Source organism: Ascaphus truei, chromosome 9, assembly GCF_040206685.1.
Source record: "Ascaphus truei isolate aAscTru1 chromosome 9, aAscTru1.hap1, whole genome shotgun sequence".
Classification (NCBI taxonomy): domain Eukaryota; kingdom Metazoa; phylum Chordata; class Amphibia; order Anura; family Ascaphidae; genus Ascaphus; species Ascaphus truei.
Window position 1 is genome coordinate 30928600 of NC_134491.1, and position 14503 is coordinate 30943102.

The 14503-nt window shown below is 40.7% G+C and overlaps 1 protein-coding gene across 10 annotated transcripts in view; it reads left to right on the top strand.

The window, feature by feature from the left end:
* Positions 1-14271, top strand: part of RBM25 (RNA binding motif protein 25) — a 40244-nt gene extending 25973 nt beyond the window's left edge. For 7 of the 10 annotated variants that reach the window (XM_075614243.1, XM_075614239.1, XM_075614234.1 and 4 more), the window contains 11 exons: positions 2494-2744; positions 4573-4780; positions 6952-7041; positions 7130-7218; positions 7535-7685; positions 7977-8304; positions 8861-9135; positions 9657-9755; positions 10078-10125; positions 11879-11967; positions 13690-14271. In XM_075614243.1, coding sequence (XP_075470358.1) covers positions 2494-2744; positions 4573-4780; positions 6952-7041; positions 7130-7218; positions 7535-7685; positions 7977-8304; positions 8861-9135; positions 9657-9755; positions 10078-10125; positions 11879-11967; positions 13690-13768 — 1707 coding nt within the window. In that variant the 3' untranslated portion in view covers positions 13769-14271. Of the gene's footprint in view, positions 1-2493; positions 2745-4572; positions 4781-6951; positions 7042-7129; positions 7219-7534; positions 7686-7976; positions 8305-8860; positions 9136-9656; positions 9756-10077; positions 10126-11878; positions 11972-13689 lie in introns of those variants that run through there. The other 3 variants (XM_075614236.1, XM_075614240.1, XM_075614235.1) reach the window with 2 other exon arrangements.
* The last annotated feature ends 232 nt before the right edge of the window (positions 14272-14503 follow it).

Genomic DNA, 14503 nt, shown 5'->3' on the forward strand with positions numbered 1-14503 from the left:
TTACTTCAAAGGGCAGTTCCCATTAACTAAGCGAATAAATTCAGTGGTACAGAAAACTGCCTGTCAGCCCTATTGCACATTTTTAGTTCTGGGAAAAGACTTGTCCCATTACCAAATAGTATAAAAGTGTTGAAGACATTACCTGACGGCAGGTGTGTTTTTGTTTCCATTTTTTTTTTTTTAATCCATAAAATGGGGTAGCACAACGTAATATCCATTCATGTTTTGGGCGCAAGGAAAATATCACAATCGTGCAAACCATCAGAGATCCAAAGCTCCGTAGCCACCTGCCATATTGTGGGAGCTTCAGGTTTGACTTTACTTGGAGCGGGAAGAAGGATAATGAAATGATCCCTTGTAATGGTCGCCTGTTGAGCACAGTGAACCTTTGCATGTTTTGGTAGGATTTTCTAAAGTAACACTGCGGCCCTTTATGGCTGTCAGGATATCAGAGTTGTAGGGGGTGTCCATTTACAGCACTGACGAGTCTGAAGACCATAAGGTAAGATTTTCAACTATCTACCTACCTATCTTTTTTTTTTTTTTTTTTTTTCTTCCTGATTATCCTTTTCTTAGCATAATAACTTTATTTTGTGCTTGTTGTTCCTGTTGCAAAGTGCAAAACAATGATTCAAAGTTGGCTTTCCTTTGATATAAAATAGAATAAAAGCTTTGAGACAGTTCAACGAAAATTAGAAAATAACTTTTTTTAACCCCTTTTTGGTGGAGGAGCTTACTAGATGGCGATGTTTTTCTGTCACCTCTAATGTCAAAGGGATTAGGGTTCTTAAAATACCCCTCTAGATAAAATATTGGGGCTCATCACATGACAATCGGAGCATCTAAAGCATAATGTAAGTATAGTTTATGCCAGTGCCGGTAAACATTTAGTTTGCTAGTTTTTGAAAGTGAGGTAAGTTATGACGTTACCAAAATATTAACGCTCTTCCACCAAGTCTAAAAAGCCACATTTATTTTCAGAAATCCCCTTTTGTGTGAAGCACTTTGTCTCTTTCAAACATAGGTATTTATTTCACCCGCTCTTTTTCTGTAATTTGCCAATGTACCCACCAGTAAGGGCACTGCTGTAAGCACTCTTGCATTTTATACATTGCCCTGTAAAATGGCTCTTTATTGATAACGCTGTCACCTCTATGATCTCTCCTTCCTGGAACTCAAAAGCAGCACCAGGTAAGATTGTTTTACAGTTCCTTTCAATGCTTTAAAAAATACAGTATTGCACTGTTTTATTGCCGTAGTTTATTTGTAATTTTCATTTCGGTGGTGTTTAAAATGTGAAGCTGAAGGGATTTAACATGTTGTTCTGATCAGTATTTGCAATAGAGTAAACGGTGTGCTACGTAAGCATCTGTCAGCCTAACATGGTCTTGTCTGTCTTTGAACAATGTACCTACTCTTCCTCCCAGAATCATAGCTTTGTAGGCAAAGTTAATCCAGTGTTGGCGGTCCATGTCCTAGCACAGCATCTGTAAGTTCATTCAAAACAATTGCTAACGAGGATGGATATATGATCTGTGGCTGTTTTATTTTCAATGTGTTCAAGGTACTCTGGGCGTAGACACATTTTTGCATAATAGAAGTGATACCATTGGCCATGTCAATGGAACTAATGTGTAACCCTGTAGTTCCCCTCTCACTTGTGCGATTTCCAACCTTCCTGACAGTCTCCTACTGGTTTTTAACATCATTCTATGAAGAGCATTATCACATTTTGTAAGCTTCCTGCCACTTCCAGTTTTGCTCTAGGCAAACACTGTTGCTGTGATGTTAAATCAACATATCCACCAGTTGCTTCCAGTAGAACTACATTCCACAGTCTGTCCTAAGACAATTTTGCGCTGTCCACTGGTACACTGCATCCATTTTCATAACGCAGCATTTCATGTTAATTGGCAAATTGTGTGCTGAATTGTACTAGATATACTGTTTCTTTACACTTGCAGCCTCCTTTAGCTCCTTTTTTTAAAAAGTTGAAATGTAGAAACCCAGCAAACAAATAATTGGTACATCTACCACCTTTATGCTTTATTATATCTCCCGCCCATCCCCCCACTGCCTTTAAACTTTCCTTGATTATTAACAGAAGACTAGTTCACATGACAATTTATTCTACTTGTATTTTAAAAGGGGCTCCAAAGAACAAATACTAATTTGGAGCAGAAGCTGCTTTTATATGTTTGAAAATGTGCATTCGCATTCCGTATTGCTTAATACTTCATCCTATTAATTTTTAGGGTATCTCCCCAAACCTGAAATGCTGCTTTAACCTGAGCCTGACGCCCATAGAAATCACGGTTGAAGATTTGGTCTTTTGTAGCTATATACTTCTTGCACGAAATCTAGTCTTGTGCTATTTTTTTTTTGCTACACTTTTATTTATTTTTATATATATTCCAGTTCTTTTAGTTCTGATTGGTTTGCTTTTCCCCCCGTGTATTTGATGTTAAGTGAGTGGTCCTGTTGGTTTTCTAGAAATTGGAGGAGGAGAAGGGCAAAAAAGAGAAGGAGAGACAAGAAATAGAGAAGGATCGCAGAGAACGAGAAAGGGAACGAGAGCGCGAGCGAGAGAGGAGGGAGCGGGAGCGCGAAAGGGAAAAAGAGCGTGAAAAGGAGAAGGAGAGAGACCGTGACAGGACCAAGGACAGAGATCGGGACCGGGAAAGAGATCGGGACAAGGACCGTGAGCGAATCAGAGAGCATAGCAATGACCGGAGTCGATCAAGGTACAGCACTTTTGTAACATCATCTGTAATGGGGAACATCTTCCACATGCATTATATTTCAAGTTCAAGGTAATGTTAAAGAAGCTTGTGTATTTCTGTGGAGATGACTGCCGATAGTTACACATACAGATGTAGTCAGACTTACTTTCCCTGCGGGAACCCGACCGCAGACTGCAGTTCATAAGCAAACCTGGACTGCCCACGCCAAACACCTTTGGTCCAGAGCTGCAGCAACATGCTTTTTATGCCATGACTCTAGGGAAAGTTAGTCTGACTACATCTGTGTGTACTTGCATGTACAGACACACACTTTGAACGGGTGATTTTTGTGTCTTGCTTTCTATCATTGGGGGGAAAAATATTACTTATTTAGCACTTTTCTGGTTTAAATGTAGATTCAAATATAGTTGGGGAAGCCAAAAATCTAACTGCACCTCTAAGAAATCACTTTGTTAGAGAGTTGAGGGGCTTATTCTGTAGGCTGCGATTACCGATCCCATTGGCTTCAATGGTGCTTTCCGTGTGAGCATTTTACAGATAATTCCTTAAGTGTCTGTGTTGGAGGGTGTTGTTTTTTTTTTTTGTTTTTTTCCCCCCCGGTCTAATACATTCTGTGCATTCTGTAAAGCACATTAGATTTGTGATAATGTGCATTACTGGCATGGAAAAACTGGTCTGTTTGTGGCCCTGCAAGCTATGTAGCTGTATAGCTGTGGCAATGAAATTTGGAACCAAGAGAGATGGTCTTCAGGCTCTGCAGTTTAACTTTGTTTGCAGACCAGTCTTATAATTACTATGATTTGCACTCAAAGTACATAGATATGATATAGTATACAATAAATTGAATAATCTAGGAATGCAAATATTCCTGAGAGAAGAGTATATAGTATATCTTATGTTACAATAACATTTTATTATTCAATAAGTCTATACTCAGATCATTACGCAGTCAGACAGTGTTGCAAGAAATATAAGTTGCTACACTTAGTACATAAGCTAATTAGCGTCTTATTTTAAGAACATATATTGTTAAGCATTCAGCTTATTGGGTCGAACAAGAGCCTCCACGAAGGCAATTATTTAGGCAGCTTATACATATGCCATTGCCAATATTAAGTGTCAACTATATTCAAAGGAGGGCAACACTCTAATTGTACACTGTATTATCTACATGCTATGTGGCTGGCTGAATACGGAATATCAACACCGTACAATTGTTGCTATAGACTGAGTGTAGAATATGTATACTATATCATAATCTATGTACTTTGAGTGCAAATCATAGGGATCTTTTTGTGTGAGGACTCTACCTCACATGCCTATATGTGAACCCAGTTATTACTATCCCTGTGCACCATAGTATTTTTTACATCAAAAATGTAAAATAAGCGGCATTGGTGATTGAGCGGTTTGTCATTTTTAGTGGTGTACCAGTCTCATAATTATGTTGGTCCTGGGTGAACAATTGATGTATTTTACAATACCTGTAATTGGTCCAACATTTTTCTATATAGATTCTGAGCTGGTCTCAAATCGCTAGTTTATGAAACTCCTCCATTTACACCTACTTTGAAGGGCATCCTTATTTGTCCAATAAAAAATAATGTTAGATACATTTTGATATCAATAATTGCCTTGGTAGGCTAAAGAATGCGTTTTTCTTTTAACTTTCAAATATTTGACATGTTCTGTTCTTAATTTGCTGTGGCCATAACGAATTTGGATTGACCACAAGTCTCACTTTATAACTTGGCATTTTAGTGGAGATGTGATTGTTCAGTTTCATAGCAGCCCATGTTGATAAATCATAAATCTTGTCCCTGTCCAGAGAGAAAAGCAGAGACCGCGAAAGAGAACGCGAAAGGGAGAGGGAGCGTGAAAGAGAGAGAGAGCGTGAAAGGGAAAGAGAGCGCGACAGAGACAGGGATAGAGATAATAAAGACAAGAAGCGAGACCGAGAAGAAGATGAGGAGGATGCGTATGAACGGCGAAAATTGGAAAGGAAACTTCGCGAGAAAGAAGCTGCTTATCAAGAGGTAAAAATGCGTACACGGGCACAGACGGAAGCTCTGTCATGCTGATATTTAATATCTGCTAAATACTCAATTAATAGCTGGTACCTGAATTGTCCAAAATCAAATTGTTTTCTGTCATGCTGATATTTAATATCTGCTAAATACTCAATTAATAGCTGGTACCTGAATTGTCCAAAATAAAATTGTTTTCTAACATCAGTGGTTTAAAAATGAGTTCAGGTATATTCTGTCATCCAAAAAGTTGAAGGTTGGATCCCTCCTTGCTGATAAACATTTATTAATGTGATTTCCTAAAACAAATGTTACCGACGTTAAAGCAAAACCGTGTCTGCTTTTTAGTTTCTTTGTGAAAAAAAAAAAAAGATGACTTTGTATTCAGCAGGAATTCTGAATGGTTATTGCTTGTCGGTATAGAGTTTCCTCTAACCTTAGCCCAACCAAACTCTGTTGAAAGGTCAATAAAAAGGCTGATGACAGAGATGGCCTTTACCTGTACAACCTCTTGTTCAGCACACGGCAAGAGAACCTAAAACGTAGGAGCTACAGGAAGTCAAGCCCCTCGCACTTTTCAGTCTGCCGTGTTTCCAAGCTAACGTTAGAAACATATTTGGAAAATAATTGTAAGTGCCCTCACCCCCAATTGGTTTACAGGACAGGAACATAATATTTTCAGCTCTAGGTACCCCCACAGTTCCCGAGATACTTATTGGTCACCTTACTCCCAGGTGAAACAAAAACTCGGGCCAATAGGCCAGCCATTTAAATCCCCTGTTTAAACAGGAAGTAATACCGGTAACTTCACTGGTACATGCAGGTGCAGCGGCCGTTATTCAAACAATTCACGGCGCCGATTTCGTGTGCGCTGCTGTACTCCATGCAGCATGAACGTGGCCAATCGCCCCAGGCACCCGCGCTTATCGCGATTCCTTTGTTTGAATTTCATGGATTTGTTTCTTTGGGTGCAATGGAATTAATGAATTGTACTGTGCTACTGTGTCAATTTAAGGTGTTTAAAAACCAGAACTCTAAAATGCCATTTTCTGCACTCGCCGCACTCGCGTCGTAAGGCGGTAAGGTTGGAATACATCCCGCGCCATGACATCGGTATTCCGATGTACACAACGCGTGATTTGTTTGAATAACGGCCACTGCAGCTGTATCTCGGGACCGGGGGTTTCCGAAGCTACAAATAGTGCTATTCAGCTCCGGAGGATCCAGTGCCCATCTTGTTAAAAAGAAAAAATGGGACAGTTAGGATGCGCTTATAGTGCCTGCGACGCAACATCGCCCGAAAACAAATGTATTGCCAACGTCTCGTGCGCTTATAGTAGACGCGACGCGACAGTGACGGCAGCGACGCAAAATTTGGAAGCCTGTCAAATTTGATTTTTCAGAAGCTGTCGCCAGGTGACAGCCTCTGAACCAATCAATGACCTGGTCGCCGCAAAGCGAATTACAACTTTCGCTAGCGGTGATGTCACCCGTCGCCGTCTCGCGTACTGTATGCGCGGCCTTAGATGGTTTTCTGCTTTAAACATCTTCCTGTAGCTGGTGCATTTTGTGCCTAGAATGGACTGCACTTCTTAAAAATCTTAGTCCTTTTCGGTTAAACAGATTTTCACTTACGATATCTCTAAAACAGAGGTAACCAACAGGCCCAGTATTAGGCATATTCCTCCTTCAGCACAGGTGGCTGTCAATGACTGAGCCACCTGTGCTGAAGCAGGGATATCCATTAAACCTGACCTGTTGGTGGTCTTTGAGAGCTGGATTCGGTCATCCCGGCATCTAAAGCATTGTCCGTGGAAGCCACTGTACACAAAGGTTTTCTTAATACAGACATTAGCCAGACTTGTCCCCTGAGTGGCAGGAAGAAATCGCTTCAGCTCCAAGGACGGTGAAATCCGTGGCTGCCTGCTGTGGGGATTTCCTGCTACCACGTGACACCGCGGTCAGGATACCCTGGCAGCGCAAGCAGTTAGTCTGGCTGCAGACGTACATCGAATGGTGGTGTGGTCTTGTGGAGTTCTGTGTTACCTTTTATATACACTTTCTCCAAAGGTTTCATACATCTCATGCATTTAACTCCTTGCCTCGATATGAGGGAGAGAGGTTATACTTAGTCTTTCTAACCTGACAAATTTGTAATCCGTATTTCTTCGTTCTTTTAGCGTCTTAAGAACTGGGAGATCAGAGAACGGAAGAAAACCAGAGAATATGAGAAGGAGTCGGAGCGAGAGGAAGAGAGACGTAGAGATATGGTAGGGTATCCTCATGCAACTAATTGGATGTGTATTTTTTGTTCGGTTTTCTTTGTGTTTCAGTATATGTGAAACCTTACAACTCTAGTTTGTTTTTTTTAAGGCAAAAGAAGCCAAAAGGCTGAAAGAATTTTTGGAGGACTATGATGATGACAGAGATGACCCAAAGTATTACAGGTAGGTCATAAATCTCTGGAAGAGTATATTAAAACGATATCTGTTAAGCGTTACGTGCCATTTGTCAATGTGAGTTTCTGGTCTAAATTTAGAAATCTGAAGTTATTTTGTACGATTTTAAAGGCACAGTGAACTAATTCCACTGACCTGTTGAAGAGGTTTCATCTGAGTTATTTGATCCCCTTTTGTACCCAAATCTGACACAAAGTATTTTTTACTCTGCTACACGATTGTATCTTATTGGGGTGCTAGTCGGCTAATGTCAGGGGGTGCTAGTCGGCTAATGTCAGGTTTCCTGTCCTTTTTATCCTTGCAGGGGTAGTGCGCTACAGAAAAGGCTGAGGGACCGGGAGAAAGAGATGGAACTAGATGATCGGGACCGGAAACGGGAGAAAGAAGAGCTTGAAGAGATCCGGCAGCGTTTGTTAGCAGAGGGGCATCCCGATCCAGACGCCGAGCTCCAGAGGGTGAGTTAGTGACGCCTTTTTACAACCGTGAGATTATTACAGAAGTGATCCACATTTTTAAAGGGACCAATTACTTTGTATAACTTCAGTCGCCCTAACAGGAATTCCCAACTCCTCCTTGTGGCCCCAAACCTCTTAGGTTAACCATTCAATAGCCAGTTGATGTATATTTTGGGTTGACTTTTGAAAAGTGAAAAATAGCTTGAGGGCCTTATGAATATTGGAACTGATGTTTTACACTGATATTGGAGTCTGTTTGGAAAACCGTTTCTACGTTCTGTCCTGTTACAGATGGAGCAGGAGGCGGAGAGGCGTAGGCAGCCACCACAAGCCAAACCGCAGCCCGAGTCTGAGGAGGAAGAGGAGGAGAAACCTGTGAACGAGGATAAAGTGGAGGTGACCATGGAAGAGGAAGAAGAGCCCGAGCCAAAGCCCTGCCTTAAGCCCACCTTGCGACCCATCAGCTCTGCCCCGTCTGTCTCATCTGCTAGTGGGAACACCACCCCCAACTCACCAGGGGACGAGTCTCCATGTGGCATTATCATCCCACATGAGAACTCGCCAGAGCAGCAGCCGCAGGAGGAATACAGGCCAAAAATAGGACTTAGCCTAAAATTAGGTGAGTGTGTGACCTGCAGGAAGAAATTCCTATGAACAATCAGTTTAATAGGGAGGCAGTGTAACCTTGTTCAGTGCGAGTAAAGAAGAACTTCAACTTTGTATGTAAATATCATTGCGGCTAGATATATTATGTCCCATAATTACACAATCTCCCGCAGTTCTGTGATCTTTACACATTTGTCAGTCAACAGAAAAGAAAGTTAAGAGAGTCCATCTGTATATGGACAGGAACACAGGGCCAACTGCTTTTAATATTAAATATGTAATTAAACTGAAAAAGATACGAACAGACCAGTACAACAACATTTCTCCCTTAATTGTATTTTGACTGAATACTAGATTTAATTTGAGATAATTACCACTTGGGAAATCCTTTTCACAACAATACTGTGTGTGTGTGTACACACACACGTATACACACACAAGCTGGCAAACGAGAGTGTCCTACACCAGGGTAGTACTAGAGAAAACGTTAGAAAAACTTTTTTTTTATTTTTATTATTTCCTGTAGTGGAAGTCCTGTTTATTAACTAACATTGTGCTGTACTACCCAGGGGCATCTAATAGTCCCAGCCAGCCAAACTCTGTGAAGAGGAAGAAGTTGCCTGTGGATAGCGTTTTCAATAAGTTCGATGACGAAGATAGTGACGAGGTGCCCCGGAAAAGAAAACTGGTGCCATTGGATTACGGGGACGATGACAAAACTGCAGCCAAAAATAACGTTAACACAGAAGAGAAACGCAAACATATCAAAAGTCTTATTGAGAAAATCCCCACCGCTAAACCAGAGCTATTTGCTTATCCCCTGGACTGGTCCATTGTGGACACTGTGAGTGCTTTTGTTTGGCTGGTGATCTCTATCCATGCTTCCTACGTAACCTGGATAGTGTTGAAACAAGCTACATCAAATATGGTTACAAACATAAACGAAATTGAATGCAGGCAGAGCACCTTCAGAGCTGTAGATTGCAATATTTAGAGGGTCGGCCACCATTTAGCATTCCATTCTATTTTTGTCGTAAATGTTTTGTCTACCTAAGTTGCATATTTTTAAACTTGCCTTAGCGGCTCATAACAGGAGGAGCAGGACAAAGGTACCCGCGCGATTTATGGCTGCAGTTTTTACTTATAGAAGCTGGAACAAGCAGTAAAATGATGCAACATGAAGGCTAGCTGTGTAGTGTTCAATTAAAGATGATCTTTATAAATGTGAGCCTGCGTTCTAATAACAGAAACTGTTACCGTTTTTTTTTTGGTATTTTTTGGTTAAACTGGCAGATGTAAAAATTTGACAATAGATTCGTTCTTATACTGCTATTGCATGCTATTAATCAATATTTTATTTCTCAGACATTAATGGAGCGTAGAATTAGGCCGTGGATCAACAAGAAAATTATAGAATACATTGGCGAAGAAGAAGCAACATTAGTCGATTTTGTCTGTTCGAAGGTTAGTGCACGAAGTCTTTATATCCCTGAGACTTGGAGCATTAAAGCAGCAATTTCCCAGCCCTGCAATTGCTTGCCAGGAAAATAAAAGGTGCCTGTGGGTCATCCAATCATGAGCTGTCATGGCTTCGATTGGTTGCAAGAGGGAGGCTCCCCCCAGGGGCCATATTGTTTCTTCAAAACAAGAATTATTGTAGGGGGGGCTGTAAGTAGCTTCAAATACCATCATATATACCCACACATCATGCTTTAAAGAGACCAAAAGTCACCAGGACAATGATGGGTTTAAGCGTTTCTGACCAAGCATTGTCTCCCTTCACTAGGTAATGGCCCACAGTGCGCCTCAGAGCATACTGGATGATGTCGCTATGGTAAGTTCGCGTTCTAAAGCTTTGATATTTTAACACGAGGAAAAGAAGCAGAATTAGATATGTGCTTGTAGCTCCAGGTCAGGGAGCCCCTGGCACTATAACAGGGAAACTGTGAGTAGGCACACATGATGCTATTATAAGGAGCCAGAACATTTAATCTAGTGTCCTTGTTGGTGAACAAATTGCACCATGTGCTGAACATTAGTGGGGGAGGTTCACAGCACATTATAAATAGATATTCAGTTGTTGCCTTTTAATTGCATTTATATCTAGAAGATTTGGTAAATGTATGGCTGTAATGTATGGAACAATATATTGGGCACTACTGTTGAATTGTTGGTCTTTTACCAGATCCTGAAACTGACCCACTGTTGGTATGTCGGTACAGCTCCTACTTATTGAGCAGACAAGTTCCAGGTAGTCTGCCGTTAGTTTAGGACAAAGGTGACACACTCGAGACCTCCAGGGCCACCATCAGGTCAGGTGGTAAGGGTATCCTACTTCAGCGCAGATGGCTCAATCAGTGGCTGTTGTTGACTGAGCCTGATTGAGCCATCTGTGCTGAAGCAGAGATATCCCTAATACCTGACCTATTGGTGGCCCTTGACGAGTGGTATTGCCCACCCCTGCTTTAGGATGTTTTACTTGTAACAGGACAACTTTTTCTAACCATTTGCCGGCGTTAAACAGAAACCAGAGTTTCAGCATTCAGGAATCAGCAGCTGTTACACCGGCAGTGGAGGAGTGCGCTCTAGTGGTCTGACCCGGAAGTCTTTCATATTTCTGGTGTCAGCTCGGTAACAGCTGCTGATTCATCTGCCGGCTTATCCTCTGTTTAAGGCCGGACTACCCACAGGTAGGCGAAGGGGAGGGGGGGAGGCTTGGGTGCAGATGAGGTGATGATGAGTATGATGGAGGGGGAGGTAAGATGAGTTGCTGGAGGGGGAGATAAGGGTGATGGTGGGGAGGGAGAGAGGTGATGGGAGGGGGATTGATGAGGATGGGGGAGGGAGAAAAAAATTGCAGTGGGTCTTAATATTAATGGGGCCCTGAAGAAAAAAATGTGCTCGTTGACCCGCGCATGTCTGGCTACGCCACTGACTTTATTTATTTTTTTCATAATTTAATGTCAAGTTTAAATTGCTTTTTAGATTTGGGCCCAGGCGCTATTCTTACAATAATAAAATTGCAAATATCGAAACCGTGCAGCTTTTACTGAAATCTCCTCACTAGGGACGAACATGCTGATTGTTGCATGGATCTTTTAATATGCAGTGGTCCGCATAGATGGGCATTTCCATCTTTCAGAAACACAAACAATTTGTTCTTGTTTGTTTTAGCAGAAGAAAAAGAACAGAAGGATGGATGTGATACGAATGAAACATTTATGGTAGTGGGTAGTAACCTAAAATATTTATCCAGCTATGCTTGGTATTACATGATCGCAGCACAAAACATGTCAGTCCCAGACTTTACTTGGGTTCAGAAAGAGCAAGTAAAATACCTTGCGGTCAGCACAGAGATAGCCACTGCTGCTCATCTTGGCAATAGTAGGCTTACCAGGTGAAGTGGCACCATGCCTGTTTCATACCTGAGCCCTGCTAACAAAGCCATCAGCAGGTGTTACATCTGAACAGTGTGTGTGATATATCAAAGTACTTTTACCTTAATGCAAAGGCCAAAATGTTGACAAGTGTTGTCTGCATTTATACCACAAGATGTGCTGAACATGTAACAATCTCTCGCCTTGCAGGTGCTCGATGAAGAAGCAGAGGTTTTCATAGTGAAAATGTGGCGGTTATTAATCTACGAAACGGAAGCGAAGAAGATCGGTCTTGTGAAGTAAATCTCCGAGCACACTGGCTCCATTTTCCCATTTCTTTTGCGCCCCTTTAACCCTTTGCTGTCAAAAGGACCTGTAAAACATTGCAGAACAATACGTTGCAGTCCCCATTTCAGTAAAATGGTTAATACTTCCGTTATTTGTCACCAGAGACTCTTGTGAGATCAGTGTTTTTATGTAGAGATTGTGATTATAATTTTTTTCTTCCTTTGGTCTCCGTTTGCTCGGTCCCAGATCTCTCCCTTGTTAGATTTCTTGCCCCTCATCACCTCCTCACAAAATAAATCAGTTTCACAACTGGTACTTTTTATAAACTGCAGCTACTGTACAACTGTCCCCCTGGTAACAATGTTTGCAAATCTTTGCTCTTGTTTGTGTATATATATATATATATATATTAAAGTCTCCAGTTTTTCGCAAACTGTTTGCACTTAATGTTCAGTACCTATTGTGTACATCGAGACCTTTTATCTACTGCCTCATTTGGGTGATTTAGGTTTAAAATATAGTACGCACCCAGATTCTTTTTATTTCATATTTTTCCTTTGGTTGAGTGGATTTGGTTCTCAGGGGGATACATATCAGTCTACTGGCTGCAAAAGGGGGACAAAAAGATCACCAGGTTTATCGATGCAAAACATCAGGTTGCCTGCAACTTGATACCCTTTTATTTCTTTAAGTTTGGTGCATTTCCTTGCTCTGCGTTCCCCTAATTTCGCAGCAGAGCGGCTGACACGTATCCCCTCCCAGGGTTCCCATATTCTCTGGGACCAGGAAAGGCATTCGATTTTTTTTTCTTTTTTTCCTTGCTTAACAGTTCAGTCATGTTCCAAAGTTTATAATAATGCTTCTGATGTCTAGCCGTAGGGTTTAAAGTCTAATGTTTTTCTATTTATTTATTTTTTAACCCTTTCAGTTGTAAGTGAGGGGCTGCAACTCATTGTTTTACCTGTAATTTAGTCTCGCCTGTTCTAAAGTTTCACTTATTTTTTTTAATGGCCTTTTAGTTAATATTTAGTTACATATTATCAGCGTAATCTTACGTTGTCCCAAAATAAAATAAATATTATATATTTTTTTAATGTAATTGTTGAAATTACCTCGTGACATCGGTTTGTTTTTGGGTGGGTGGGTGTTATTTTTTTTGTTTGGCTAGAAACTACACGCACACGCGCACACATACACACACGCACATATGCGCACACACGCACATATGCGCACATATGCGCACACACGCACATATGCGCACACACGCACATATGCGCACACGCACATATGCGCACACACAAACATATGCGCACACACAAACATATGCGCACATATACACATGCACACAAACATATGCGCACACACACATATGACAAAATGACAGATGTATATAGCATTTTTACCATTGTTATCCCAAAATTTTATACAGTAGCAGATAGTTATTTTTTCCCAACCAGCCCTTGATAAGACCAATTAAAGTTGCAACTGATGTTAGGACCTCACCTGAAAATCAATGTGCTGCAGTATAAAGTACAACTGCCCACTTTCTACAGCTTTGTCCTTTATAAATGGTCACCTAAAAACCTGTGTCTCCAGTGCTTAATATGGTTGCTAACCCCCAATGTAATTCCGTCTCATCTCCAAATGTCAATTGATAAATTCTTACTGTGGACACACCCCTGGTTATTGTGGGCTGCGGTACACCACAAATAATCAACCTTTGTTATATTTAGGGATTCCGGTGTAAGCCGAAAAACGCCACCGACCGATCATCATGCACTTCCGATTAAAACCGATAAAAAGCGGAAATGAAGCATCATTTTCTATTGAGTTGCATCTCTTGTAGCTGCCCAGCCACAGGTAGGAGACAAAGACCACACAAGGGGAGTGTACGGAAACCAAACACAAGCGCACCGATAAACACAGACTTCAAATGTGTGGTTTTTTTTCTCATTGTTAATTGATAAACACTGTTTTTTTTTTGTTTTTTTAATAAAATGATATTGCCAGAAAATAAAAAAAATAAATACAGATGTTACAAAAAATAAACAGAGCTGCAATTCCTAGCTGTACACAGATGTTCAATGTTCTACTTTTTATGGGGAGTGGTCACAGTTTCCCCTTAAACATGACCTGCTGCTTTAATAAAAATTTACTCCAATATTGGTTTATTATGTAAGTAAAGCGTATAGTTTTACTTGTCTGAAAGTGCAAACTGTGACCTATAGTTGCCAGATACCTTGCATTTGGAAATCTGTGTTAATTCTGCAAAGGTTCACTGTAAATAATTCAGATATTAAAGTGTATATATTTGATACGTGGGCTCAGATTCTTAGTTACATATTTAAGGGTGAGCATGTTGATTCAAAATCAGAAATACTATAATTTTTGCCACTGGGGATGTGAAGAAGCTCCTTCTTTTTTCCTAAAGGTTTCAGAAATGCCGGAAAGCAAAAGGCTCTAATTAAATGTAATATGAATCTAAACATTATAAAGTAAAACATTGATTTTATTTTTGTTTTACTTAACTGTAGAAATTATGACTAA